This window comes from Bufo gargarizans, chromosome 10 (assembly GCF_014858855.1).
Source record: "Bufo gargarizans isolate SCDJY-AF-19 chromosome 10, ASM1485885v1, whole genome shotgun sequence".
Classification (NCBI taxonomy): domain Eukaryota; kingdom Metazoa; phylum Chordata; class Amphibia; order Anura; family Bufonidae; genus Bufo; species Bufo gargarizans.
Window position 1 is genome coordinate 32,279,788 of NC_058089.1, and position 27,652 is coordinate 32,307,439.

Here is a 27,652-nt window from a genome sequence, read left to right on the forward strand (position 1 = left end):
TGATTACTTGATTGATCGAGTAACTCAACACAAAAAAAATCCTCAATGCAAATTTTTTGCATCAAGGATTCGCTTGTGTCATGTGACCATGGAGTGCGAGTGAAGCTCTTGCTATTACTCACTTCTCCATTTTCAACCGCCGGCCCGCACCGCGCTGCACTGTCCTCCTGACACATCGTCAGGATATAGTGCACGTAAGCGCGCTGTGGAGCGGCAAGGTATTTTATTTCACTGGCGCTAGCAACATGGCTAGGATTGGGAGATGGTGGCACTGGGGGGGAAGCTGATGGCACTGAGGGGGCAGCTGATGGCACTGGGGAGGAGCAGCTGATGGCACTGGGGAGGAGCAGCTGATGGCACTGGGGAGGATATAGTGCTGGTTTGATATAGTGTTTTTTTTATTCACTATTAGTATTGTGGTAATATTCTGACCCTATGTGGCAATGGGGTAACAGTATTATTCAGCCTTTATGTAGTGTTATTATCTGTAATGTTGGTCTTAGTATAGTGTGGGATATGGTTCTATAAAAAAGGGGGTTTCCACAGGTTAGGTGGTGCATTACTTAGCTTGCCCCAGCCGCTAGCAACCAACATTACACCACTGCTCTCCTGACCCATTTTGACCATGTAAACCAATCCCTCTGTTTACCTCCTGTATATCAGGGGTAGGCAACCTCCGGCACCTCAGATGTTGTGAAACTACAACTCCCAGCATACATACTTACTCTCCTCTTCTAAGAACTCACATAGAAATGAATAGAGCATGCTGGGAATTGTAGTTTCACAACAGCTGGAGTGCCGAAGGTTGCTGATCCCTGCTGTATATAGTACTTCCTGTTGTTCTATCCAACCAAACCCAGAATGCACTTCTCCTTTTTTGCCAAAGGTCCACCGCCCTTAACCACACCCAGCTAGTTTATAGCTCCTCCTAGCCAGCTAGTTACATACACAGTACCATGCCTATGGACATAAAATCACAGGAAAGAGCTGCGGAAGAATGGAAGATAGGAGCAATAAAAGTAAAAGAAATGTTACAAAAATTACAGCTACTTTCATAAATGATTTTTTTAAGGGGTGTTAATACAAACTACAAAACCCCTTTAATGACAGAAATAAGCAAAGAATATAGCATCCAAAGCATTAATGCTGCAATACACAAGGCAGACATTGCATTTCTCATTTCTAGAACTAGATATTGTTGACATGACTTCTAACCATCTCTACATGATAGGGCCCTTTTGATGAATACACTGGAGAGGGAACGGGTCATAGTTACAAGAGAAACCAGATCAGAAACCCCTTGCAGTTCAAAACATGACAACTTTCATAGTAAACCCTAGTGTGATCATCATGCTCTTCAGGAGAACGTCCACGTGGGACTAAAATCATGTTGGATTTGGCACCAGAGATTTGAGAATCTGTGGCCAATCCACTGCATTTTACATTTATCAGCAAAGTAGATAAGATTTTAAAGAACCAGGAAAAAAAATCTACAGTGTAATCTGACCTGCGGTGTGGATTTTACATCTGCAGAATTTCAATTTATGCTGCAGATCTCCACTGCAGATTCCACCATTTGCAATCCATGCCGCGAAACCCGCTGCAACAAATCTGAATGTGACCTACAGATTTTGCCACCACAAATTACATCTCATGTGGACATACCCTAAACAAGCTTTCAGAAGGCGAAAAATGGGTCATTAATGGACCAGTTGTAGTGGTGGGGGAATAAAGAGGAATTAGGTGGATATTCGTCCATATGGACCACGTTACATTTTAGTTCATAACCATAATGATTTGTGGAGTTCTCCTGTGAAGACAGTGAAAAAAACTATGACACAAACATGGAGGATATACAGTACAGACCAAAAGTTTGGACACACCTTCTCATTCAAAGAGTTTTCTTTATTTTCATGACTATGAAAATTGTAGATTCTCACTGAAGGCATCAAAACTATGAATTAACACATGTGGAATTATATACATAACAAAAAAGTGTAAAACAACTGAAAATATGTCATATTCTAGGTTCTTCAAAGTAGCCACCTTTTGCTTTGATTACTGCTTTGCACACTCTTGGCATTCTCTTGATGAGCTTCCAGAGGTAGTCACCTGAAATGGTCTTCCAACAGTCTTGAAGGAGTTCCCAGAGATGCTTAGCACTTGTTGGCCCTTTTGCCTTCACTCCGCGGTCCAGCTCACCCCAAACCATCTGGATTGGGTTCAGGTCCGGTGACTGTAGAGGCCAGGTCATCTGGCGCAGCACCCCATCACTCTCCTTCATGGTCAAATAGCCCTTACACAGCCTGGAGGTGTGTTTGGGGTCATTGTCCTGTTGAAAAATAAATGATGGTCCAACTAAACGCAAACCGGATGGAATAGCATGCCGCTGCAAGATGCTGTGGTAGCCATGCTGGTTCAGTATGCCTTAAATTTTGAATAAATCCCCAACAGTGTCACCAGCAAAGCACCCCCACACCATCACTCCTCCTCCTCCATGCTTCACGGTGGGAACCAGACATTTTCTGCGTCGCACAAAGACATGGTGGTTGGAACCAAAGATCTCAAATTTGGACTCATCAGATCAAAGCACAGATTTCCACTGGTCTAATGTCCATTCCTTGTGTTCTTTAGCCCAAACAAGTCTCTTCTGCTTGTTGCCTGTCCTTAGCAGTGCTTTCCTAGCAGATATTCTACTATGAAGGCCTGATTCACACAGTCTCCTCTTAACAGTTGTTCTAGAGATGTGTCTGCTGCTAGAACTCTGTGTGGCATTGACCTGGTCTCTAATCTGAGCTGCTGTTAACCTGCGATTTCTGAGGCTGGTGACCCAGATGAACTTATCCTCCGCAGCAGAGGTGACTCTTGGTCTTCCTTTCCTGGGGCGGTCCGCATGTGAGCCAGTTTCTTTGTAGCGCTTGGTGGTTTTTGTGACTGCACTTGGGGACACTTTCAACGTTTTCCCAATTTTTCGGACTGACTGACCTTCATTTCTTAACTTAGCTGCTTTTTTCTTGCCATAATACACATTCTAACAGTCTATTCAGTAGGACTATCAGCTGTGTATCCACCTGACTTCTCCACAACGCAACTGATGGTCCCAACCCCATTTATAAGGCAAGAAATCCCTACGTATTAAACCTGACAGGGCACACCTGTGAAGTGAAAACCATTTCAGGTGACTACCTCTTGAAGCTCATCAAGAGAATGCCAAGAGTGTGCAAAGCAGTAATCAAAGCAAAAGGTGGCTACTTTGAAGAACCTAGAATATGACATATTTTCAGTTGTTTCACACTTTTTTGTTATGTATATAATTCCACATGTGTTAATTCATAGTTTTGATGCCTTCAGTGTGAATCTACAATTTTCATAGTCATGAAAATAAAGAAAACTCTTTGAATGAGGTGTGTCCAAACTTTTGGTCTGTACTGTACATTGATCATCCATAACAATAAACCACAGGAGAAGTGAAAAACATTGATTATCTGATTACAATGGGACCTAGGCCAATGGGTGGGATATATCAGTCAGCAAGTGAACAGTCATTTTTTTAAGTTGATGTGTTTAAAGCAGGAAATATTGGCAAGAGTTAAGACAACCATACACATTCACTGACTGTCGCCTGAACAATTGTTTCTCCAACAGCTATCTATCTGGACTCCCACATACACATTTGGTTTGGTCGAGCATGTATGTGTTGTCCGTGGGGAGAGAGAAGAAAGATGCTACCAGACACTTCTGGCGGTGGCTTATCTCCTGGTAGAACAAAAGGATCCCACAAAAATATTCACTTTGCTCGACCCTTCTCTCCCGACATCATCTGGCAATGGCTTATCTCATGGTAGAACAAAATCCCACAAAAATATTCACTTTGCTCAATCCTTTTCTCCCCTGACATCATCTGCGGCTCCCCATACGCATTAGACTGCCACCTGAATCCACTGTTCGTGGTGGGTTTGGTGAACAATACACTAATGTGTACGGGAGTGTTAAGGATCTGAGCTTTACCTAAGGCCACATTGTGATGGCTAGACAACTGGGACACTGCATCTCCAAAGCATCAGATTTTGAGGGGGTATTCCTGACATGCATCTACCATGAGTGGTCCAAGTAAAGATGACCGATGGGCAGGTCCCCAGGACACTGAAGGCTCATGCACATTGAGTCCATCAATGCACCATTTGGGAGCCTTAGGGATCGGAGCAACTCTGACAAAGGCCTAATTGAGATGGCTAGGCAGGTAACCCTACTGATCATGGGAATAAAGGCGCCCGTAACCCTCCAGAAATGGACGGAGTGGCTGGTCAGAAACGCCTAACACAGCTCCATTTATTTTTATGGGAGTGCAGGATATAGCCAAGTACAGCACTCAGCTATCTCCAGGGGTCCTATAGAAATGAATGGACCAGCAGTGCGCAGTTCTGACCAGCTGCTCCGTCCATTTCAGGGTTGCTCCACGGGGATAACTTTCGCTAACTGGAATACTTATTTAAATGCTCATTTGCATATGGATTAAAAGGTTAGCTGAGCTAGCATTTAGCAGAGCTAGCCCTACAAGGCACTGTGCCCGGTTTAATGGTGAATTTCATGGTGACAGATTCTACTTAAAGAGGATGTGTCCCCTCTCCTGACATGTCTGTTTTAGTAACTACTTGTGTTCCCTAGGCAATACCAACTGTGGATCATCTATTCTATTATAATTGTATTCCACTTCTGGAGCATTTATTCTTATGTCTCTATGTTGTGCCATTCCTCTATCATTCCTGTTGGAACTGCATTATATAAGTGCAACTAGGTGTTGCCAGTTGGAGGTGAGTCCCTGCACAGTTGTTTAACTGGTGTAACTCCGTTAAATCTTTATTCATAAACTTCTATCAGGGATAACAGAGGAACGGTACAACACAGAGCCATAAGAATAAAAGCTATAGAATTGGAATTCAAGTGGAATCCAATTATTTCCTACAACAGACATGTCAGGAGAGGTGACAAATAGATATGTTGCATACACACTGTATATATTAAGCTGCTGCGGGTAACCTACTGTAGATCTGATGGTGGAGTCTGGAGATGGACAGATCAGGACTGTGGTCTGCATGTCCCAGGACGACTTATGGGGCACATTTGCTACTGGCAGGAATCATAATCCAGAGCATTTACTGCATTATCCAGAGAGCGTCTCAGCTTTCATCGCTACATATGTTAAGAAATATCTCCTAGTTTCAATCACAATACAATTATGGGCCAAATGATCCACCAAGCAGAGTAGTCATAAACCGGCATGACAGGTTATAGAAAGAAAAAGACGTGTACCATCATTGATAGGTTGAATTCAACATTCATCAGCATAAAAAAAAAACCTAAAAACTGGTATTAAAACCCTGACAGCTCTTATCAGGCTTGTGTCAATCCATCTTGTACACATATCGCAGCCAGAAGACATATTACTTGCCTGGTACTGCAACACAAACAGCTTTGGAATTGAAGGGCAGCAAACTCATTTACACCTCAATGTAGCAGAGCACTCAGGGCTACGGCACAGCGGTGAATGCAGCGGTTATTATACATGCAGGGAGTTTTATCTGACACACACACAGGAATACAATGGATGGCGGTGATAGAACCAGGCTAGCGGAACTGCAAGGAGAATATCAGCTGGATGGCGTGCACATGGGGTCACTGAGGAGGAAAGGACTGAGAAGTTTGGAACATACAGTCCATAATTAACTTTAAAGGCAAGAACCTGACACCTCCCTCCCAGGGGGATCATGATTTCTATCTATTGGGAACAATAAGAAATACAACTTTTAGCTTTATTTCTAGTCCAGTTGAGCGTGTTGATAGATCCACAACCACAAACCTGGGACAGAAGGAGAACCTGTTATGGTCTTCTAAAGCCAACTAAGCGATGAATATTTCCAGCCCTGACATATGTAACCAGATCCAGCATTTAAAAATGAATCGAGGGTTCTTTTTAGTTTTAAGTGAATTTGTGGATGTTTTATGCAATGTCCATGAAACATAGAAAGAGATGAGATACAACATGCACCAATATCTGGATGGGTTTACTGCACTTCATCCTCACATCAGCTAAAGTGAGGCAGATGTTCAGTAAACTTGAGGACACTACAGGGCTAAAAGAACTCTCTGTGAAGATGACCCAATGCAGGTATGTTCTGGTAAGTGACAGCCGGCAGGGTGGCAGACATTGGAACACTTTAAATACGGTATCTTCACTTTTACCTTAAAAAAGCAAATCTGGTTACTTTGAAGGCATAAGCTCTAACCACGTAATTCACAGAGTCGGCAACTCACAAGAAAGACATTTCAAGCAGTAGACAAGTCAGTTACAAGCAATTGACAGCATAGCTCACATGGGCATTTAAGGCAATTTCAGATCCCCCCTCCCCTCCCATTTCTCCCCAGGAACTTACCCAAAAGAGGAGGTTGAAGACAAACATGAGATATTTCATACACTGCAGGCAGTTCTGTGCCATCCTGCACCTCTTCAGCTCTAGGAGGAAAATGAAGGAGAGATCCAGGTAAAACACCACGTACTTGTTGCCCTTTGGTGAGGTGTACTTTGATTTGGTGGCTTTTGGACCGGGGTTGGTGTGAAACCCAAAAAAAGAGCCACCTGCCGATGCTCCAAACTGCCCCCCGTAGAGGCTGCTATAGCGCCGGAAGGCACCACCTTTGGGAAGAGAGTAGTCTTTGCTGTCCAGGGATGGACTGCGATGGTAAGTAGATTCATCCGTGCTCGACCGTCTCATGGCGCAGGTGGGTGCACAAGTTCAGGGGGGCAGGGGAGGGGAGGACTAAAAACTGGCAGGTAGAAGGGTTGACCCTCTAAACTAAATCAATCCATCCAATGGCAAATGTGTCCCATTACAAGAAGAAGAGTTTGAAGAAAGAAGAAGCACTTTTTTGGGCGAGAGTTAGGATTCGGAGTGCCACTCTATCCACCAGTCTTCAGCAAAAGCGGCCATGCCAGCAGCTGCCCCAAACAGAGAAAATCCCTAAACCAGTGACTTAGAAACATCCCCTCTGGCCTCCACCTCATGTCTGCATGCAGGGCAGCCGTGCTGTTGGGCGCCAGAAGGCTGCAGGTGGCATGTCCCCCGCGTCCTGCTGCAGCAGGCAGGACTAATCTGCTCTTCTCCCGCACAGTCCTGTTGGATCCTCTCTCGCCTGCTTCATTCACACTGCTCTCATCTCTCACTGATAATGCTTCACTCTCTCCTTGTATCTCCCCCTCCCTTTTGACATTTTCCTGTCTCTCTCTCTCGGCTCTGCATGCACAGAAGCAGTTTCTCTGTGGTCCACTCAGAAGAAGGAGAGAGGAGGAGAGAGAAGGGAAGAGATTTTCTCCTACAGCCTTATTTATGCATGCTCAGCACTCTCACTCTCTCAAGGATGCTTCCCCCTTCCCAGCCAATCACAAATTTATCTTGGTCCATCATCACAGTTTCCAGCCATGGGTGAACGAAAACTGGTGAAAGCTCTGCAGTTGCCCCCCCACCCACCCACCTAATCCCAGCAATAAACTGGTTAACTAATCAATAAGGAACCCAGAGCAGATAGAACTTGTCACGACCTTACTTGCTGGTTGCTTAATACAGTCGCCTTTCTCCTAGCGGGAACGCTCTATAACAGTAATATAGAAACTGTAGGCACTGAGGCTGTAATTATCATTGCCGGGGACATTATCACACCGTGCTATAACAGAGATAGGGATGTGTTCACATAAGGCAAGAGTTCTGCCCTCCCCAGAAGATATAATGCTCACAACACATGGTCTACATAACGATTCAAGACTGCAAGCGTCACTGCATGTCAGCTTCTAAAAGGCTGAAACAGACATATGTCCATCAACTTCAATCAGGGTTGTGGGGGAAGATGTGGGTGAAAGGAAAGGAAGGGCGGGGGACTATTACCATAGTATTCATAGTAACATGTGGAGCTGCCCGGTATGTACACATCAACCTACAACCGACATATTTCCAAGAAAAGCAGCGTGCATTTCACTATACGTTCTCTCTTTAAGACATCATGTTTAGGGATGAGCGAACTCGAACTGTATAGTTCGGGTTCGTACCGAATTTTGGGGTGTCCGTGACACGGACCCGAACCCGGACATTTTCGTAAAAGTCCGGGTTCGGGTTCGGTGTTCGTCGCTTTCTTGGCGCTTTTGTGACGCTTTCTTGGCGCTTTTTGAAAGGCTGCAAAGCAGCCAATCAACAAGCGTCATACTACTTGCCCCAAGAGGCCATCACAGCCATGCCTACTATTGGCATGGCTGTGATTGGCCAGAGCACCATGTGACCCAGCCTCTATTTAAGCTGGAGTCACATAGCGCCGCCCGTCACTCTGCTCTGATTAGCGTAGGGAGAGGTTGCGGCTGCGACAGTAGGGCTAGATTAGGCAGATTAACTCCTCCAAAGGACTTGATTAACTGATCGATCTGCAGCTGTGGATCATTGAGCTGCTGATCCTCAATTGCTCACTGTTTTTAGGCTGCACAGACCGTTTGTCAGTCTCATTTTTCTGGGGTGATCGGCGGCCATTTTGTGTCTTGTGGTGCGCCAGCACAAGCTGCGACCAAGTGCATTTAACCCTCAATGGTGTGGTTGTTTTTTGGCTAAAGCCTACATCAGGGTGAAGCTGTCACACCAAGTGCATTTAACCAGCAATAGTCTGTTCATTTTTTGGCCATATACAAAATCAGGGGCAAGCTGCGCCTGTCACCAAGTGCATTTAACCCTCAATGGTGTGGTTGTTTTTTGGCTAAAGCCTACATCAGGGTGAAGCTGTCACACCAAGTGCATTTAACCAGCAATAGTCTGTTCATTTTTTGGCCATATACAAAATCAGGGGCAAGCTGCGCCTGTCACCAAGTGCATTTAACCCTCAATGGTGTGGTTGTTTTTTGGCTAAAGCCTACATCAGGGTGAAGCTGTCACACCAAGTGCATTTAACCAGCAATAGTCTGTTCATTTTTTGGCCATATACAAAATCAGGGGCAAGCTGCGCCTGTCACCAAGTGCATTTAACCCTCAATGGTGTGGTTGTTTTTGGCTAAAGCCTACATCAGGGTGAAGCTGTCACACCAAGTGCATTTAACCAGCAATAGTCTGTTCATTTTTTGGCCATATCCCAGTCTAATTCTGTCACTAAATCCATACCGGTCACCCAGCGCCTAAATACTAGGCCTCAAATTTATATCCAGCTAAATCTGTCCCTAGTGCTGTAGCTGGGCGAGTTATTTAGTGTCCGTTCAAGCACATTTCTTGTTCTGGGTTGAAATACAATTCCCAATTTAGCAATTTCATAATTTAGTGGTTCCTGCTATATCAGAGCTCTTTGAAATCTATCCCAAAAAGGGTATATAATATTGAAGGTGCACATAGGGTCATTCAGAGTAACTTCACACACACCCGCTACTGTGTATTTCCAAGTCTAATTCTGTCACTAAATCCATACCGGTGACCCAGCGCCTAAATACTAGGCCTCAAATTTAATTCCCTCTAAATCTCTCGTTACCCACCGCTGTACTGTTGTTGCTGGGCAAGATATTTAGTGTCCGTCAAAGCACATTTTTTGTTCTGGGTTGAAGTACAATTCCCAATTTAGCAATTTCATAATTTAGTGGTTTCTGCTATATCAGAGCTATTTGAAATCTATCCCAAAAAGGGTATATAATATTGAAGGTGCACATAGGGTCATTCAGAATAACTTCACACACACCCGCTACTGTGTATTTCCAAGTCTAATTCTGTCACTAAACCCATACCTGTCACCCAGCGCCTAAATACTAGGCCTCAAATTTAATTCCCTCTAAATCTCTCGTTACCCACCGGTGTACTGTTGTTGCTGGGCAAGATATTTAGTGTCCGTCAAAGCACATTTTTTGTTCTGGGTTGAAGTACAATTCCCAATTTAGCAATTTCATAATTTAGTGGTTTCTGCTATATCAGAGCTATTTGAAATCTATCCCTAAAAGGGTATATAATATTGAAGGTGCACATAGGGTCATTCAGAATAACTTCACACACACCCGCTACTGTGTATTTCCAAGTCTAATTCTGTCACTAAACCCATACCTGTCACCCAGCGCCTAAATACTAGGCCTCAAATTTAAATCCCTCTAAATCTCTCGTTACCGTTGTCCTGTTGTAGCTGGGAAAGTTATTTAGTGCCCGTCAAAGCACATTTTTTGTTCTGGGTTGAAGTACAATTCCCAATTTAGCAATTTCATAATTTAGTGGTTCCTGCTATATCAGAGCTATTTGAAATCTATCCCAAAAAGGGTATATAATATTGAAGGTGCACATTGGGTCATTCAGAATAACTTCACACACACGCTTCTGTGCATTTCCAAGTCTAATTCTGTCACTAAATCCATACCGGTGACCCAGCGCCTAAATACTAGGCCTCAAATTTAATTCCCTCTAAATCTCTCGTTACCCACCGCTGTACTGTTGTTGCTGGGCAAGATATTTAGTGTCCGTCAAAGCACATTTTTTGTTCTGGGTTGAAGTACAATTCCCAATTTAGCAATTTCATAATTTAGTGGTTTCTGCTATATCAGAGCTATTTGAAATCTATCCCTAAAAGGGTATATAATATTGAAGGTGCACATAGGGTCATTCAGAATAACTTCACACACACCCGCTACTGTGTATTTCCAAGTCTAATTCTGTCACTAAATCCATACCGGTGACCCAGCGCCTAAATACTAGGCCTCAAATTTAATTCCCTCTAAATCTCTCGTTACCCACCGCTGTACTGTTGTTGCTGGGCAAGATATTTAGTGTCCGTCAAAGCACATTTTTTGTTCTGGGTTGAAGTACAATTCCCAATTTAGCAATTTCATAATTTAGTGGTTTCTGCTATATCAGAGCTATTTGAAATCTATCCCTAAAAGGGTATATAATATTCAAGGTGCACATTGGGTCATTCAGAATAACTTCACACACACACGCTTCTGTGCATTTCCAAGTCTAATTCTGTCACTAAATCCATACCGGTCACCCAGCGCCTAAATACTAGGCCTCAAATTTATATCCTGCTAAATCTCTCGTTAACGCTGTCCTGTTGTGGCTGGGAAAGTTATTTAGTGTCCGTCAAAGCACATTTTTTGTTCTGGGTTGAAATACAATTCCCAATTTAGCAATTTCATAATTTAGTGGTTTCTGCTATATCAGAGCTATTTGAAATCTATCCCTAAAAGGGTATATAATATTCAAGGTGCACATTGGGTCATTCAGAATAACTTCACACACACCCGCTACTGTGTATTTCCAAGTCTAATTCTGTTACTAAACCCATACCTGTCACCCAGCGCCTAAATACTAGGCCTCAAATTCATATCCAGCTAAATCTGTCGTTAGTGCTGTAGCTGGGCGAGTTATTTAGTGTCCGTTCAAGCACATTTCTTGTTCTGGGTTGAAATACAATTCCCAATTTAGCAATTTCATAATTTAGTGGTTTCTGCTATATCAGAGCTATTTGAAATCTATCCCTAAAAGGGTATATAATATTCAAGGTGCACATAGGGTCATTCAGAATAACTTCACACACACGCTACTGTGCATTTCCAAGTCTAATTCTGTCACTAAATCCATACCGGTCACCCAGCGCCTAAATACTAGGCCTCAAACGCAGCCGCCTGTCTACAGCCAATGTGGACAAGCTGACGTTCATAAAAATGAACCAGGCATGGATCCCACAGGATCTGTCCGTCCCTTGTCCAGATTAGACATTAACTACCTCCCCTTAACCATATATTATTGGACTCCAGGGCACTTCCTCATTCAATCCTATTTTTATTTTCATTTTACCATTATATTGCGAGGCTACCCAAAGTTGAATGAACCTCTCCTCTGTCTGGGTGCCGGGGCCTAAATATATGCCAATGGACTGTTCCAATGTTGGGTGATGTGAAGCCTGATTCTCTGCTATGACATGCAGACTGATTCTCTGCTGACATGAAGCCAGATCCTCTGTTACGGGACCTCTCTCCTCTGCCTGTGTGCTGGGCCTAAATTTATGAAAATGGACTCTTACAGTGGTGGGTGACGTGAAGCCTGATTCTCTGCTATGATATGAAGACTGATTCTCTGCTGACATGAAGCCAGATTGTCTGTTACGGGACCTCTCTCCTCTGCCTGGGTGCTGGGCCTAAATATATGCCAATGGACTGTTGCAGTGGTGGCTGACGTGAAGCCTCATTCTCTGCTATGACATGCAGACTGATTCTCTGCTGACATGAAGCCAGATTGTCTGTTACGGGACCTCTCTCCTCTGCCTGGGTGCTGGGTAGTGTTGAGCGCGAATATTCGAAAAGCAAATTTTTTTCGCGAATATCGCAACTTCGCGATTTCGCGAATATTTCGAATATAGTGCTATATATTCGTAAAAACGAATATTCGTTTTTTGTTTTTTCCCCCCCCCACAAAATTACAGTACACATATAATTGATTGTTTCCCAAAGGTCCAACAGCTCAGATCTTACTCACATTGCCTAGAAAGTGATTGAGGCGCGAATCTTCGTAAGGCGATTTTATTAGCGCACATGCGAATATCGGCACGTCCCAGAACAGAGGCAAAGGGCTTTGCATTCATACATTAGTGAATTGAGTTGCGAATCTTCGTAAGGCGATTTTATTAGCGCACATGCGAATATCGGCACGTCCCAGAACAGAGGCACAGGGCTTTGCATTCATACATTAGTGAATTGAGTTGCGAATCTTCGTAAGGCGATTTTATTAGCGCACATGCGAATATCGGCACGTCCCAGAACAGAGGCAAAGGGCTTTGCATTCATACATTAGTGAATTGAGTTGCGAATCTTCGTAAGGCGATTTTATTAGCGCACATGCGAATATCTACACTTGTCCCAGAACAGAGAGGCAAAGGCCTGTGCATTCATATAGTATAGCACCATATTCGCGAATACGTAGAACTTCGTAAAATTCGATTTACGAATATTCGTATTTTTTATTTTACTTTCCACCTTACAGATTACATTGATCTGTACTCTGTCAACTACTGTCATCACCCCCCACTGTATCTCGATTGATTCCCAAAAGTCTCACATTCCCTAGAAAGTGATTGAGTTGCGAATCTTCGTAAGGCGATTTTATTAGCGCACATGCGAATATCTACACTTGTCCCAGAACAGAGAGGCAAAGGCCTGTGCATTCATATAGTATAGCACCATATTCGCGAATACGTAGAACTTCGTAAAATTCGATTTACGAATATTCGTATTTTTTATTTTACTTTCCACCTTACAGATTACATTGATCTGTACTCTGTCAACTACTGTCATCACCCCCCACTGTATCTCGATTGATTCCCAAAAGTCTCACATTCCCTAGAAAGTGATTGAGTTGCGAATCTTCGTAAGGCGATTTTATTAGCGCACATGCGAATATCTACACTTGTCCCAGAACAGAGGCAAAGGGCTTTGCATTCATACATTAGTGAATTGAGTTGCGAATCTTCGTAAGGCGATTTTATTAGCGCACATGCGAATATCGGCACGTCCCAGAACAGAGGCAAAGGGCTTTGCATTCATACATTAGTGAATTGAGTTGCGAATCTTCGTAAGGCGATTTTATTAGCGCACATGCGAATATCGGCACGTCCCAGAACAGAGGCAAAGGGCTTTGCATTCATACATTAGTGAATTGAGTTGCGAATCTTCGTAAGGCGATTTTATTAGCGCACATGCGAATATCGGCACGTCCCAGAACAGAGGCAAAGGGCTTTGCATTCATACATTAGTGAATTGAGTTGCGAATCTTCGTAAGGCGATTTTATTAGCGCACATGCGAATATCTACACTTGTCCCAGAACAGAGGCAAAGGGCTTTGCATTCATACATTAGTGATTGAATTGAGCTGCGAATCTTCGTAAGGCGATTTTATTAACGCAAATGCAAATATCTACACTTGTCCCCAGAACAGAGAGGCAAAGGCCTGTGCATTCATATAGTATAGCACCATATTCGCGAATACGTAGAACTTCGTAAAATTCGATTTACGAATATTCGTATTTTTTATTTTACTTTCCACCTTACAGATTACATTGATCTGTACTCTGTCAACTACTGTCATCACCCCCCACTGTATCTCGATTGATTCCCAAAAGTCTCACATTCCCTAGAAAGTGATTGAGTTGCGAATCTTCGTAAGGCGATTTTATTAGCGCACATGCGAATATCTACACTTGTCCCAGAACAGAGGCAAAGGGCTTTGCATTCATACATTAGTGATTGAATTGAGCTGCGAATCTTCGTAAGGCGATTTTATTAACGCAAATGCAAATATCTACACTTGTCCCCAGAACAGAGAGGCAAAGGCCTGTGCATTCATATAGTATAGCACCATATTCGCGAATACGTAGAACTTCGTAAAATTTGATTAACGAAAATTCGTATTTTTTATTTTACTTTCCACCTTACAGATTACATTGATCTGTACTCTGTCAACTACTGTCATCACCCCCCACTGTATCTCGATTGATTCCCAAAAGTCTCACATTCCCTAGAAAGTGATTGAGGTGCGAATCTTCGTAAGGCGATTTTATTAGCGCACATGCGAATATCTACACTTGTCCCAGAACAGAGGCAAAGGGCATTGCATTCATACATTAGTGATTGAATTGAGTTGCGAATCTTCGTAAGGCGATTTCATTAGCGCACATGTGAATTTTGCATAGCATATGTATTATGCGATGCGAAAATTCGAATTATCGCATATGCGAAATAATAACGAATTTGAATAATCGCGAATATTTTACGAATATTCTTTCGAATATTCACAAAATTTCGCGAATTCGAATATGGGACATGCCGCTCAACACTAGTGCTGGGCCTAAATTTATGACAATGGACTGTTGCAGTGGTGGGTGACGTGAAGCCTGATTCTCTGCTATGACATGCAGACTGATTCTCTGCTGACATGAAGCCAGATTGTCTGTTACGGGACCTCTCTCCTCTGCCTGGGTGCTGGGCCTAAATATATGCCAATGGACTGTTGCAGTGGTGGCTGACGTGAAGCCTCATTCTCTGCTATGACATGCAGACTAATTCTCTGCTGACATGAAGACAGATTCTCTGTTACGGGACCTCTCTCCTCTGCCTGGGTGCCGGGGCCTAAATATCTGAGAATGGACTGTTCCAGTGGTGGGTGACGGGAAGCCAGATTCTCTGCTATGGAACCTCTCTCCAATTGATTTTGGTTAATTTTTATTTATTTAATTTTTATTTTTATTCATTTCCCTATCCACATTTGTTTGCAGGGGATTTACCTACATGTTGCTGCCTTTTGCAGCCCTCTAGCTCTTTCCTGGGCTGTTTTACAGCCTTTTTAGTGCCGAAAAGTTCGGGTCCCCATTGACTTCAATGGGGTTCGGGTTCGGGACGAAGTTCGGATCGGGTTCGGATCCCGAACCCGAACATTTCCGGGATGTTCGGCCGAACTTCTCGAACCCGAACATCCAGGTGTTCGCTCAACTCTAATCATGTTTCAACAACCATTCACTAATTTTCTCCTGAAGATCATTTCACCGGAAAAAAAAAAAAAAAAAAAATCTAATTATAAAAAAAAATAATGTAAAGGGAAAGTGGGCTAACATTTTCATTTGGGAGCATTAGCCCAGCATGTATGGCGTTGTGCAAAATCCACCACAAAATCTCTATGGGTGGATTTGGCAGCAGATTGAGCCCCTTTTTTTTATTATAAAGCCTGGAAACATGTTTACACTTATTGTATTACTATATTGTATTGTATAAAGTAACATATTACTACATGTGCTCTCAGTAATCCATACCTGGTTCTAAGGAGTTTGTAAAATTAAAGTTTAGAAAAATGAAGATGAACCAGAGCAAGAAGCTATGAGAGCTCTTTACAGATTTGAGACAAATGGATACATTTCCAAGATTTGGATGTGATTTTCCAGCACTTTACTTAAAAGGGTTGTCCCACTGCAGCAAATGGTATTTATCATGTAGAGAAAGTTACTACAAGGTTGTAACTGGGGTTGCAGCTAACGATTATTTGAATAATCGATTAGTTGTCGATAATTTAATCAATTAATCTATTAATCGGGAAAAAACACTAAAATTAAAAAACAAAGAGGTTTATATGATTTTACTTGAAAATGTATGTTCAAAGGCCATATTAAAACAATTTGTGGATGGCACTGTTATGGGGGATCTGTGGACGACACTATTATGGGGGATCTGTGGATGGGGCTGTTATGGGGGGATGTGTGGGTGGCACTGTTATGGGGATCTGTGGATGGCACTGTTGGGGGGATCTGTGGAAGGAACTGTTATGGGGAGATCTGTGGATGGCACTGTTATAGAGGGGTCCTATGGATGGCATTGTTATGGGGGGATCTGTGGATGGCATTGTTATGGGGGGATCTGTGGATGACGCTGTTATGGGGGGATGTGTGGGTGGCACTGTTATGGAGGGGATCTGTGGGTGGCACTGTTATGGAAGGGATCTGTGGGTGGCACTGTTATGGAGGGGATTTGTGGGTGGCACTGTTATGGAGGGAATCTGTGGGTGGCACTGTTATGGAGGGGATCTGTGGGTGGCACTGTTATGGAGGGGATCTGTGGGTGGCACTGTTATGGAGGGGATCTGTGGGTGGCACTGTTATGGAGGGGATCTGTGGGTGGCACTGTTATGGAGGGGATCTGTGGGTGGCACTGTTATGGAGGAGATCTGTGGGTGGCACTGTTATGGAGGAGATATGTGGGTGGCACTGTTATGGAGGAGATATGTGGGTGGCACTGTTATGGAGTAGATATGTGGGTGGCACTGTTATGGAGGGGATCTGTGGGTTGCACTGTTATGGAGGGGATCTGTGGGTGGCACTGTTATGGAGGGGTCCTGTGGGTGGCATTGTTATGGAGGGGTCCTGTGGGTGGCACTGTTATGGAGGGGATCTGTGGGTGGCACTGTTATGGAGGGGATCTGTGGGTGGCACTGTTATGGAGGGAATCTGTGGGTGGCACTGTTATGGAGGGGATCTGTGGGTGGCACTGTTATGGAGGGGATCTGTGGGTGGCACTGTTATAGAGGGGATCTGTGGGTGGCACTGTTATGGAGGGGATCTGTGGGTGGCACTGTTATGAAGGGGATCTGTGGGTGGCACTGTTATGGAGGAGATATGTGGGTGGCACTGTTATGGAGGAGATATGTGGGTGGCACTGTTATGGAGGAGATATGTGGGTGGCACTGTTATGGAGGAGATATGTGGGTGGCACTGTTATGGAGGGGTCCTGTGGGTGGCACTGTTATGGAGGGGATCTGTGGGTGGCACTGTTATGGAGGGGATCTGTGGGTGGCACTGTTATGGAGGGGATCTGTGGGTGGCACTGTTATGGAGGGGTCCTGTGGGTGGCACTGTTATGGAGGGGTCCTGTGGGTGGCACTCTTATGGAGGGGTCCTGTGGGTGGCACTGTTATGGAGGAGATATGTGGGTGGCACTGTTATAGAGGGGTCCTGTGGGTGGTACTGTTATGGAGGGGATCTGTGGGTGGCACTGTTATGGAGGGGATCTGTGGGTGGCACTGTTATGGAGGGGTCCTGTTGGTGGCACTGTTATGATGGGGTCCTGTGGGTGGCACTGTTATGGAGGAGATATGTGGGTAGCACTGTTATAGAGGGGATCTGTGGGTGGCACTGTTATGGAGGAGATATGTGGGTGGCACTGTTATGGAGGGGATCTGTGGGTGGCACTGTTATGGAGGGGATCTGTGGGTGGCACTGTTATGGAGGGGATCTGTGGGTGGCACTGTTATGGAGGAGATATGTGGGTGGCACTGTTATGGAGGGGATCTGTGGGTGGCACTGTTATGAAGGGGATCTGTGGGTGGCACTGTTATGAAGGGGTCCTGTGGGTGGCACTGTTATGGAGGGGACCTGTGGGTGGCACTGTTATGGAGGGGTCCTGCGGGTGGCACTGTTATGGAGTAGATATGTGGGTGGCACTGTTATGGAGTAGATATGTGGGTGGCACTGTTATGGAGGGGATCTGTGGGTGGCACTGTTATGGAGGGGATCTGTGGGTGGCAATGTTATGGAGGGGTCCTGTGGGTGGCACTGTTATGAAGGGGTCCTGTGGGTGGCACTGTTATGGAGGAGATATGTGGGTGGCACTGTTATGGAGGAGATATGTGGGTGGCACTGTTATGGAGGAGATATGTGGGTGGCACTGTTATGGAGGGGTTCTGTGGGTGGCACTGTTATGGAGGGGATCTGTGGGTGGCACTGTTATGGAGGGGATCTGTGGGTGGCACTGTTATGGAGGGGTCCTGTGGGTGGCACTGTTATGGAGGGGTCCTGTGGGTGGCAGTCTTATGGAGGGGTCCTGTGGGTGGCACTGTTATGGAGGAGATATGTGGGTGGCACTGTTATAGAGGGGTCCTGTGGGTGGTACTGTTATGGAGGGGATCTGTGGGTGGCACTGTTATGGAGGGGATCTGTGGGTGGCACTGTTATGGAGGGGTCCTGTTGGTGGCACTGTTATGATGGGGTCCTGTGGGTGGCACTGTTATGGAGGAGATATGTGGGTAGCACTGTTATAGAGGGGATCTGTGGGTGGCACTGTTATGGAGGAGATATGTGGGTGGCACTGTTATGGAGGGGATCTGTGGGTGGCACTGTTATGGAGGGGATCTGTGGGTGGCACTGTTATGGAGGGGATCTGTGGGTGGCACTGTTATGGAGGAGATATGTGGGTGGCACTGTTATGGAGGGGATCTGTGGGTGGCACTGTTATGAAGGGGATCTGTGGGTGGCACTGTTATGAAGGGGTCCTGTGGGTGGCACTGTTATGGAGGGGTCCTGTGGGTGGCACTGTTATGGAGGGGTCCTGCGGGTGGCACTGTTATGGAGTAGATATGTGGGTGGCACTGTTATGGAGTAGATATGTGGGTGGCACTGTTATGGATGGGATCTGTGGGTGGCACTGTTATGGAGGGGATCTGTGGGTGGCAATGTTATGGAGGGGTCCTGTGGGTGGCACTGTTATGCAGGGGTCCTGTGGGTGGCACTGTTATGGAGGAGATATGTGGGTGGCACTGTTATGGAGTAGATCTGTGGGTGGCACTGTTATGGAGGGGATCTGTGGGTGGCACTGTTATGGAGGGGATCTGTGGGTGGCACTGTTATGGAGGGGATCTGTGGGTGGCACTGTTATGGAGGGGATCTGTGGGTGGCACTGTTATGGAGGGGTCCTGTGGGTGGCACTGTTATGGAGGGGTCCTGTGGGTGGCACTGTTATGGAGGGGTCCTGTGGGTGGCACTGTTATGGAGGAGATATGTGGGTGGCACTGTTATGGAGGGGATCTGTGGGTGGCACTGTTATGGAGAGGGGATCTGTGGGTGGCACTGTTATGGAGAGGGGATCTGTGGGTGGCACTGTTATGGAGAGGGGGATATGTGCACTGTTATGGGCATAACAGTGCACAGATCCCTTTCCCCTTAACAGTGCACAGATCCCTTTCCCCATAACAGTGAACAGATCCCCCTCCCCATAGCAGTGCCATACACAGATCCCCCCTCCCCATAGCAGCACCATACACAGATCCCCTCCATCACAGTGCCATACACTGATCCCCCATAACAGTGCCATACACAGATCCCCCTCCCCATAACAGCCCCAGCCCCACTGCTCACAGCAAAATAATCCGTCAGTAACTTTTACTCAGCGTCAGCACATCTTTATTACCTTACAATGAAGCTCAGGTAACAGGCAGAGCGGGCGGCGGTGTAATGTCACTCACTCATGTGACGCACCTGCTCCGCCCACTTTATGAATGAAAGAGGCGGAGCAGGCGCGTCACATGAGTAAGTGACGTTACGCTGCCGGCCGCTCTGCCTGTTACTGGAGCGTCATTGTAAGGTAAAATAAAGATGCAGTGATTTAAAGTAAACCGCCCGCCCGCATAGCAACGAAACGGACGATTATTCGATAACTGGATTCGTCGGCAACAAATCCAGTTATTGATTACATCGATTAATCGTTGCAGTCCTAGTTGTAACCCCTGGAAACGAGAACTGTATAATGTGACGGAAAAATTAATCCAGCCAGCAGAGGAGGCAATATGGACAATCACAGTACATTAGTAAGAGCCTTGTATTCACTTTCTCTCCAAGTGGGAGAACCCCTTTAGTTGATACATTCACGGATTTGATTTCACATAAAGCAGAATACATAGTGTAACGGCAGTGGGTGTGGACCCACTGTACCAACAAACAGGTTTGACTTTAGGCTTATCCTGAGGTTCTCCTCTTTGCAGCAGAGGACCCACCAGGTGATCACCTGGTTTTCACCCTTTGAACACGTTACAGGGATCTGGCCTTCCCTGCAGAGGATCCACCAGGTGACGCCCTAGTTTTCACCCTTTAACCTCTAAATAGGGATATGGCCTTCTCTGCAGAGGACCCACTTTGCAGTCCACTAGATTTCACCCTTTAATCCCTATACAGAAATCTGGCCTTCTCTGCAGGAGACCTACCAGGCCACTACCTCTTAGAGTAGTCCCGATGTAGTTAAAAGCTCACCCACAGGGGTCAAAAACAGGTAGGGCCAGGCAGCCTTTGGGCAATTCCATGACACTAATCCACAGTCAGGGCAGGCAGGTATGAGAGTCCATTAATGGGCAGAAGTTTGATACATGAGCAGGCAATCATTACCGCGCACCTTCACTAGTAAACCAGAAGCCTAAGCTCATGCGAGGAGTGAGAGGGCAGTCCAGAATCTATCGCAGAAGCTGATTAACAATTAGACGAGCACGGAGAGGATGGCAGTGGGAGTAGTAGTTCAATGAAAAATGTTCCTAATAGAAGTGGTGGGGAGTGATGGACCTGGGCCACCAATGTTACACATAGTTTTGATGTATTTACATGGTTATTCCACTCTACCCCACTTGACTTGTCAGGTCTGGACTTGATCCATACTTTTTCAATAAATCCCATAGCTCTAAGGCTACTTTGACACGTGCGGCAGTGTGATTCGGCGCGCAGTTCTGTCGTCGGAACTGGCCGCCGGATCCGCCAATCTGGATGTGACTGAAAGCATTTGTGAGACGCATCCGGATGCGGATCCTTCTTACAAATGCATTGCAATAACGGATTTGTCTCCGCTTGTAATGCGGACAGACAGATCCGTCTTGTATCTTTTTTCGCATGCGCAGATCGGAAGGACGGATCCGGCACTAATACATTCCTATGGGGCATTCAGGTAAGTCTTCAGTTTTTTTTCGCCAGAGATTAAACCGTAGCATGCTCTTTTGCCTGATCAGTGAAAATGACTGAACTGAAGACATCCTGATGCATCCTGAACGGATTACTCTCCATTCAGAATGCATGGGGATATACCTGATCAGTTCTTTTCCGGTATTGAGCCCCTAGGACGGAACTCTATGCCGGAAAAGAAAAACGCTAGTGTGAAAGTAGCCTAATGGGAGTTATTATGCCTTCCTTTCCCCCTCTTCCCTATTTTCTATGTTATTTTCTATGGCATTGTACTCTTTTCTCTTTTGCATTTATTTTTCCATATTTACTGTGGCAATTTTTCTCTTAATTTATATTGTAAAAACTATTCTATAATAAAAAATATGAAAATAAATCTATACCCAGTAAGTGAAAGGCTACAATATACCCAAGCATAGATCTACAGAGCTGTGGCTGAGAGTTCACTTATGAGTGTCCACACAGTAATTATGACCATGATACAGTATGTATATGGATGAATTGGATTCAGGAGGAGGGGCTGAGATTCCAACACCCTGAGGGCCCATCGTCCATCCTGCCACATAACAACCTTGGATTACAAGAAGGTGGTAAATGCAAAAACTGCTTATAAACCCTAATAGCAACCATTTTCCTATCAAAATTAAATCATTTTATAATTTGGATTATTTTTTAAAGCAAGCATTCATTTATTACAAAGGTACAGGCATGGTAAGTCATTGGTACACATTTATTAAGAATGGCATTTTTTTATGCCGCTAAATGAAGCAGTTAACATAATTTCACCAAAATTATTAAAAGGTGCACGACTCCTAATAAACTCATTGCCAAAAAAATAACACACTAAGATAGAAATGTTGGATTGCTGCCAGGGCTCGAGTCCTGTGGGAACATGTGGGAACGGCATTCCTGCACTTTTTTCATAGCAGGAACGCTGTTCCCTTTCAGGACCAGGAAGCGGTGAAGGCTTTGTACTCACCGCTTCCTGGTCCTCGGCTGTCGGCTGTGCAGGGCTGCGCACAGGCATGAGAGCTGAGGCGCTCTGTGACGTCACGCTGTGCGCAGCCTTTACAGCACAGCCGACAGCAGGATCATCGCGTAGGAGGAGCGGCGGCATCCAGGAGCAGGAAAGGGTAAGTGGTTTATTTTTATTTTATGAGGCTGATGGAGAGGCACTGACTGGGGGGCCTGGGGGCTGATGGAGAGGCACTGACTGAGGGGCCTGGTGGCTGATGGGGAGGCACTGACTGGGGGGCCTGGTGGCTGATGGAGAGGCACTGAATGGGGGGCCTGGGGGCTGATGGAGAGGCACTGACTGGGGGGCGTGCGGGCAGATGGAGAGGCACTGACTGGGAGGCCGCTGGTGAGAGGCACTGGGGGCTGATGGAGAGGCTACTGGGGGCTGATATATGGCTACTAGGGGCTGCTATAAGGCTACTGTAGGCTGCTATAAGGCTACTGGGGGCTTCTATAATGCTACTGGGGGCTGCTATGAGGCTACTGGGGGATGCTATGAGGCTACTGGGGGATGCTATGAGGCATGGGGCTCTTATCTGAGGTTTGATTGGGAGTCATTCATATTGGGGTCTGAGCTGAGGTGTTATCTGAGGTCTTATTGGGGTCTTATTAACATTTGGGATCTCATTGGGGCTGTTAGCTGAGGTCTGATTAACATTGGGGGAGCAGCTTGGAAAAAAAAAAAAAAAGGCCTCACAGTCTCCCACACTCCTTCTGCCCGGCCAAGCCTGTCAGCACCCCTAAGGCCCCTTTCACACGGGCGAGATTTCCGCACGGGTGCAATGCGTGAGTTGAACGCATTGCACCCGCACTGAATCCTGACCCATTCATTTCTATGGGGCTGTTCACATGAGCGGTGATTTTCACGCATCACTTATGCGTTGCGTGAAAATCGCAGCATGCTCTATTTTGTGCATTTTTCACGCAACGCAGGCCCCATAGAAGTGAATGGGGCTGCGTGAAAATCGCAAGCATCCGCAAGCAAGTGCGGATGCGGTGCGATTTTCACGCATGGGTTCTAGGTGACAGTCTATTCACTGTATTATTTTCCCTTATAACATGGTTATAAAGGGAAAATAATAGCATTCTGACTACAGAATACATAGTATAATAGTGCTGGAAGGGTTAAAAAAAATAAAAAAGTTAACTCACCTTATCCTCTTGTTCGCGTAGTTCGTTCCCGGTCTGTTCTTTGCTAGCTGTGGGCTTGGGCTAAAGGACCTTTGATGACGTCAGATCACATGCTCCATCACCACGGTGATGGACCATGTGATTGGAGCATGTGATCTGACGTCACCACAGGTCATTCAGCCCAAGCCCACAGCTAGCAAAGAACAGACCGGGAACGAACTACGCGAACAAGAGGATAAGGTGAGTTAACTTTTTTATTTTTTTAACCCTTCCAGCACTATTATACTATGTATTCTGTAGTCAGAAAGCTATTATTTTCCTTTATAACCATGTTATAAGGGAAAATAATACAATCTTCAGAACATCAATCCCAAGCCCGAACTTCTGTGAAGAAGTTCGGGTTTGGGTACCAAACATGCGCGATTTTTCTCACGCAAGTGCAAAACGCATGACAATGTTTTGCACTCGCGCGGGAAAATTGTGCATTTTCCCGCAACGCACCCGGCTCTTTTCCGGGCAAAAAACATGACGCCTGTGTGAAAGAGGCCTAAAGGCCAAGCCAGCCAGCACCCCTGAGTCTTAAGAACTGTAAGTAAATTATATATATAATCAGAGCTTATAATATGAAAGAGACAAATTACACCTGAACAAACATATAGCGCAAATTCCGTGTGACACAACGGCAATTTCTGGAAATGCCCACTCAGCCAATCACTGGCCGTGCAGGAATCAGAACAGCATCAGATCAGCAGCGGTGGGTGACTGGTGAAGTTTGTAATTTTTTATTTTATTTTTTTTTTATAGTTTTTTTTTCCTTAACTCATCCTGGCTCATTAAAAAAAAAAAATGTTCTTCTGGACAACCCCTTTAAATCCTCTGAAATACCAGTACTGTAATGCATGCAGACCTCTGCCGTTCTACTAATAAAAGCGTGAAAGATGGGAGTTCGTACCTATATCTGTATGTTACATTAGATAGAAAACAATCATCATGGTAATGAATAGAACACACAGTGATACACTGTTAAGTCCCTAGCGCAGGGCTGAGGAGGAAGGGCACTATACAGGGATCCTTTCTTTGAAGTTCCTTGAATTTTTAAGTCATGCATCCCCCGCAGGTAATGTGCTAGGCACTACAGTGTGTATCCGTTTTATCTGGCATGCTTCTTTAATTATCTAAATATCCCATACTGTATATGTGTTGGTAGTGACCCAAGATTGAGACACGGTTGATATGGGTTCTCGGATTCCACTGAAAGTTATAAAAAATACTGGCGCTGAGATATGCATTAATATTGGGGCAATGTCTCACTACATAACTAGTGTGGGAATTCACTCTGGTTGTTAGGACTAGCGGAGGCAGTATAGAGGCTAAGTACAAAGTTCTTGAATCAAACTGCGGTGTTTATTCACAGATTGGTGCATAACAAAATGCAGATAAGGTGTATCACAAAACGCAGGTGGCTTGGTGCTTGTTCGCACACAAGGAAAGTCCATAAACAATAAAAGTAACCTTTTCTCCTATTCACACCCTGCTAGCAGTTTAGTCTCATCAAGTCCATAGGTGGCCTGTTCGCCTTTAGAGGGGCCTGAGTCCTCCAGCCTGGCTCAAACCTCAAATCCTAGCACAGCCCTCAGTTCACAGCACACAGACTCCTGAGCTCCACTGTCAGAGGGAGGTAAATCCACACACCTGGCAGTGCTGGCTGTTTTTTTTTTTTGCCTGGCAAAACCCGGCCTGGAACATGGGAGAGTAGTCACCCACCCAGCACTTTGACTACTCCCAGTAAGAGCTGTCCCGGATCAGCTATGACAGCCATGATAAATCTCACTGTGTCAATTAGCAATAGCTGCTGCTGACACATAAAATACCGGCTCTTACTTCACCGAGGCCAGGAACCTCGGTGACACATACCTTCTATCCACGATGATTCCAGGTACCTTCTTACACTATATATATTTGCCTTTCCAAAGCCCGGAGAAGTTGAGTGGCGACTGGTATAAGAAATGTAAATGACTGTAAAATTGTCACAGCAATGGAAAAAATTATATATAATGGACAAAATGTCCATAATGTCTGTATGGAATAGTTAAAGAGGTTTTCCAGGCTTATAAAAAATTGATGTCCAACACTCAGGACCCCCGCCGATCACCTGTTCGGGGAGACAACGCGCACATGTGCCATCTCCCCATACAGCTGATCGGGGATGTCTGAGACACTGAAGGTATGTTACTAGGATATGCCATCAATGTCTGATCACAGTGGTGTACATAGAGAAGTAAGGGCCCCATAGCAAAGATAAAACCAGTTCCCCCACACAGAAACCCATTTTAAACCTCATAAAGTATGAATTTATTGAAATTACTGCAAGAAAAGTAAGTAACACACCCCTATAATCAGGGCAGCATAAACCTGGTGACCAATCCTCTTTAAAGGCTATGTACACCTTTAGGGACAATATTTTTTTATGATTGAATTCTACTCATTTTGGGCTTCAAATATAATTTTTTCCAATTGGTGTTTATTTAAAAAATATAGATCCGTTCTGTTACAAAGGGCCGCCCCACTGCCGCAGGCTACGTGTCTGCACGCTTACACATGAGAGCGTGCAGCATTTCTCTTTGTTGGTCTTACGCTTGACTTCCAATCTTGCTCCTGATGACTAAGCTGCATATTAACAGCAGCTAAAGAAACGCGTCGAGCAGAAAGGCCTTTGTGCCTTAAGTGATACAGAGGGATACACCTCATTAGGAAGCCATACTATATTGTAGCCAGTATCTATCTAGCAAATGTACCTGAGGAAATAGTTGAGGGTTTAGTGATAGTGTCTTTGCGTTTAGTAGTTGGTAGCATGTTTGGACACTTTCCCTTTAAGTTTGGTTCCCTTCCCATTTCTGGCGTCTTTGGGGTTAAGGTGTGAGCAAGGTGGAGCTGGGTGTGGCCTCTTGGCTCTTATAGTCTGGGGTTTGGAGCCTGAGGTCAGAGTTTACTTCAGCTTCTGGTGGAGCTGGAGTATGCTGTCATCCTGGACCATTCCATCTGTCCAGCTTGAGGGCCACTTTGTTGAACATAGTCTGTCTTCCTATTATATCCTCCATGTTCCCCACCTTTCTTGTTCCTATGTTTGGTGTGGTTTTATGTTCAGGTTGTGGTGTCTCGTCTTGTTGTTTTCACATGTCTGGTGCAGTTGGTGTTTTATGTCCGGCATGTATGCAAGATGTTACCCTGGGTGATGTGCCTCCGGTGAGGGGGCTTCTGTGTTCCTCGGAGGGGCTCCATGGTTTCCCGGAGGGGTGAACCACAAGTCTAGGCAGTGAGCGTTGTTCTTCCTGTTGCTGCAGCAGGTAAGTGCTATGTGTCCCAGAGCTTGTTATCTAGGTGGGATTCCTGTCTCTGGGTTCTTACCTGCCAACCCTCTTGGTTTCTCACTGTCTTTTCTGTTTATGTGTTTTAATAGGGATTCCTACAGTTGTGGTGATGTTCTTGGGGTCAGGTGGACCCGCTGTAGAACATGATTGTAGTGTTGCTGTTTTCCCTGTTGCTACCGGTTGCTAGGCGTGCTGGAGACTCTGGTTCATCCGTGTAGTGGATGAACTGGTCGTCTCCTAGCCCTGACATTATTTCCAGGGATCTCCAGGGTTAGTAGGGCCCGAGGTTACGAAGTATGAGCCCCCCTACCATCGAGGTCGGCTCATACAGTTAGAAGGTCAGGGATAGGATGAGGGTGGTGTTAGGAGGTGACCTGTTCCCTTTATCCTGGTATCCAAGCCAAGTGGCTTATCCATCATTCATCATTGTACGGTGGGGGGTTTTCCCCACTCCCCACCGTGACAGATATACAGTCTGTGAGTGATATTGAATTGGATAATTATATGATTAAAATTGTGCAAAACTAATTTTAAATAAGTGAAAATGTGTCCCCAGCCCTGTGAAATACCCATTGGACAGTCGTTTTTCCAGGCCCTTTGGCCTGGTGAAACAACCTTAGAAAAAAGTGAACTAATTAATATATTATAAAGTTGGAAAATCTTACCCTCATAACCAGAAGTTTCCCGCATAACACTCAAAGGTAAGGAAGTGTGCATCTCCAAAAGTGAAACCTCTTTTACCCTTGACAAAGCAGAACGTAACTGAAAATACCGAAACCAACTTAAATTACTTAAGTTTCCCATTTGTGCTAAGGGGGACCACCTCTCCGTGCTTCACCACCTGTTAAAGA

At 45.2% G+C, this 27,652-nt stretch overlaps 1 protein-coding gene across 3 annotated transcripts in view; it reads right to left on the reverse strand.

The window, feature by feature from the left end:
- The window catches only part of TSPAN4 (tetraspanin 4), a 603,434-nt gene that overhangs the window by 202,005 nt on the left and 373,777 nt on the right, over nt 1–27,652 (reverse strand). For 2 of the 3 annotated variants that reach the window (XM_044269835.1, XM_044269836.1), the window contains one exon: nt 6,432–6,511. In XM_044269835.1, the coding sequence (XP_044125770.1) occupies nt 6,432–6,494 (63 nt within the window). In that variant the 5' untranslated portion in view covers nt 6,495–6,511. Of the gene's footprint in view, nt 1–6,431; nt 6,771–27,652 lie in introns of those variants that run through there. The other variant, XM_044269834.1, reaches the window with a different exon arrangement.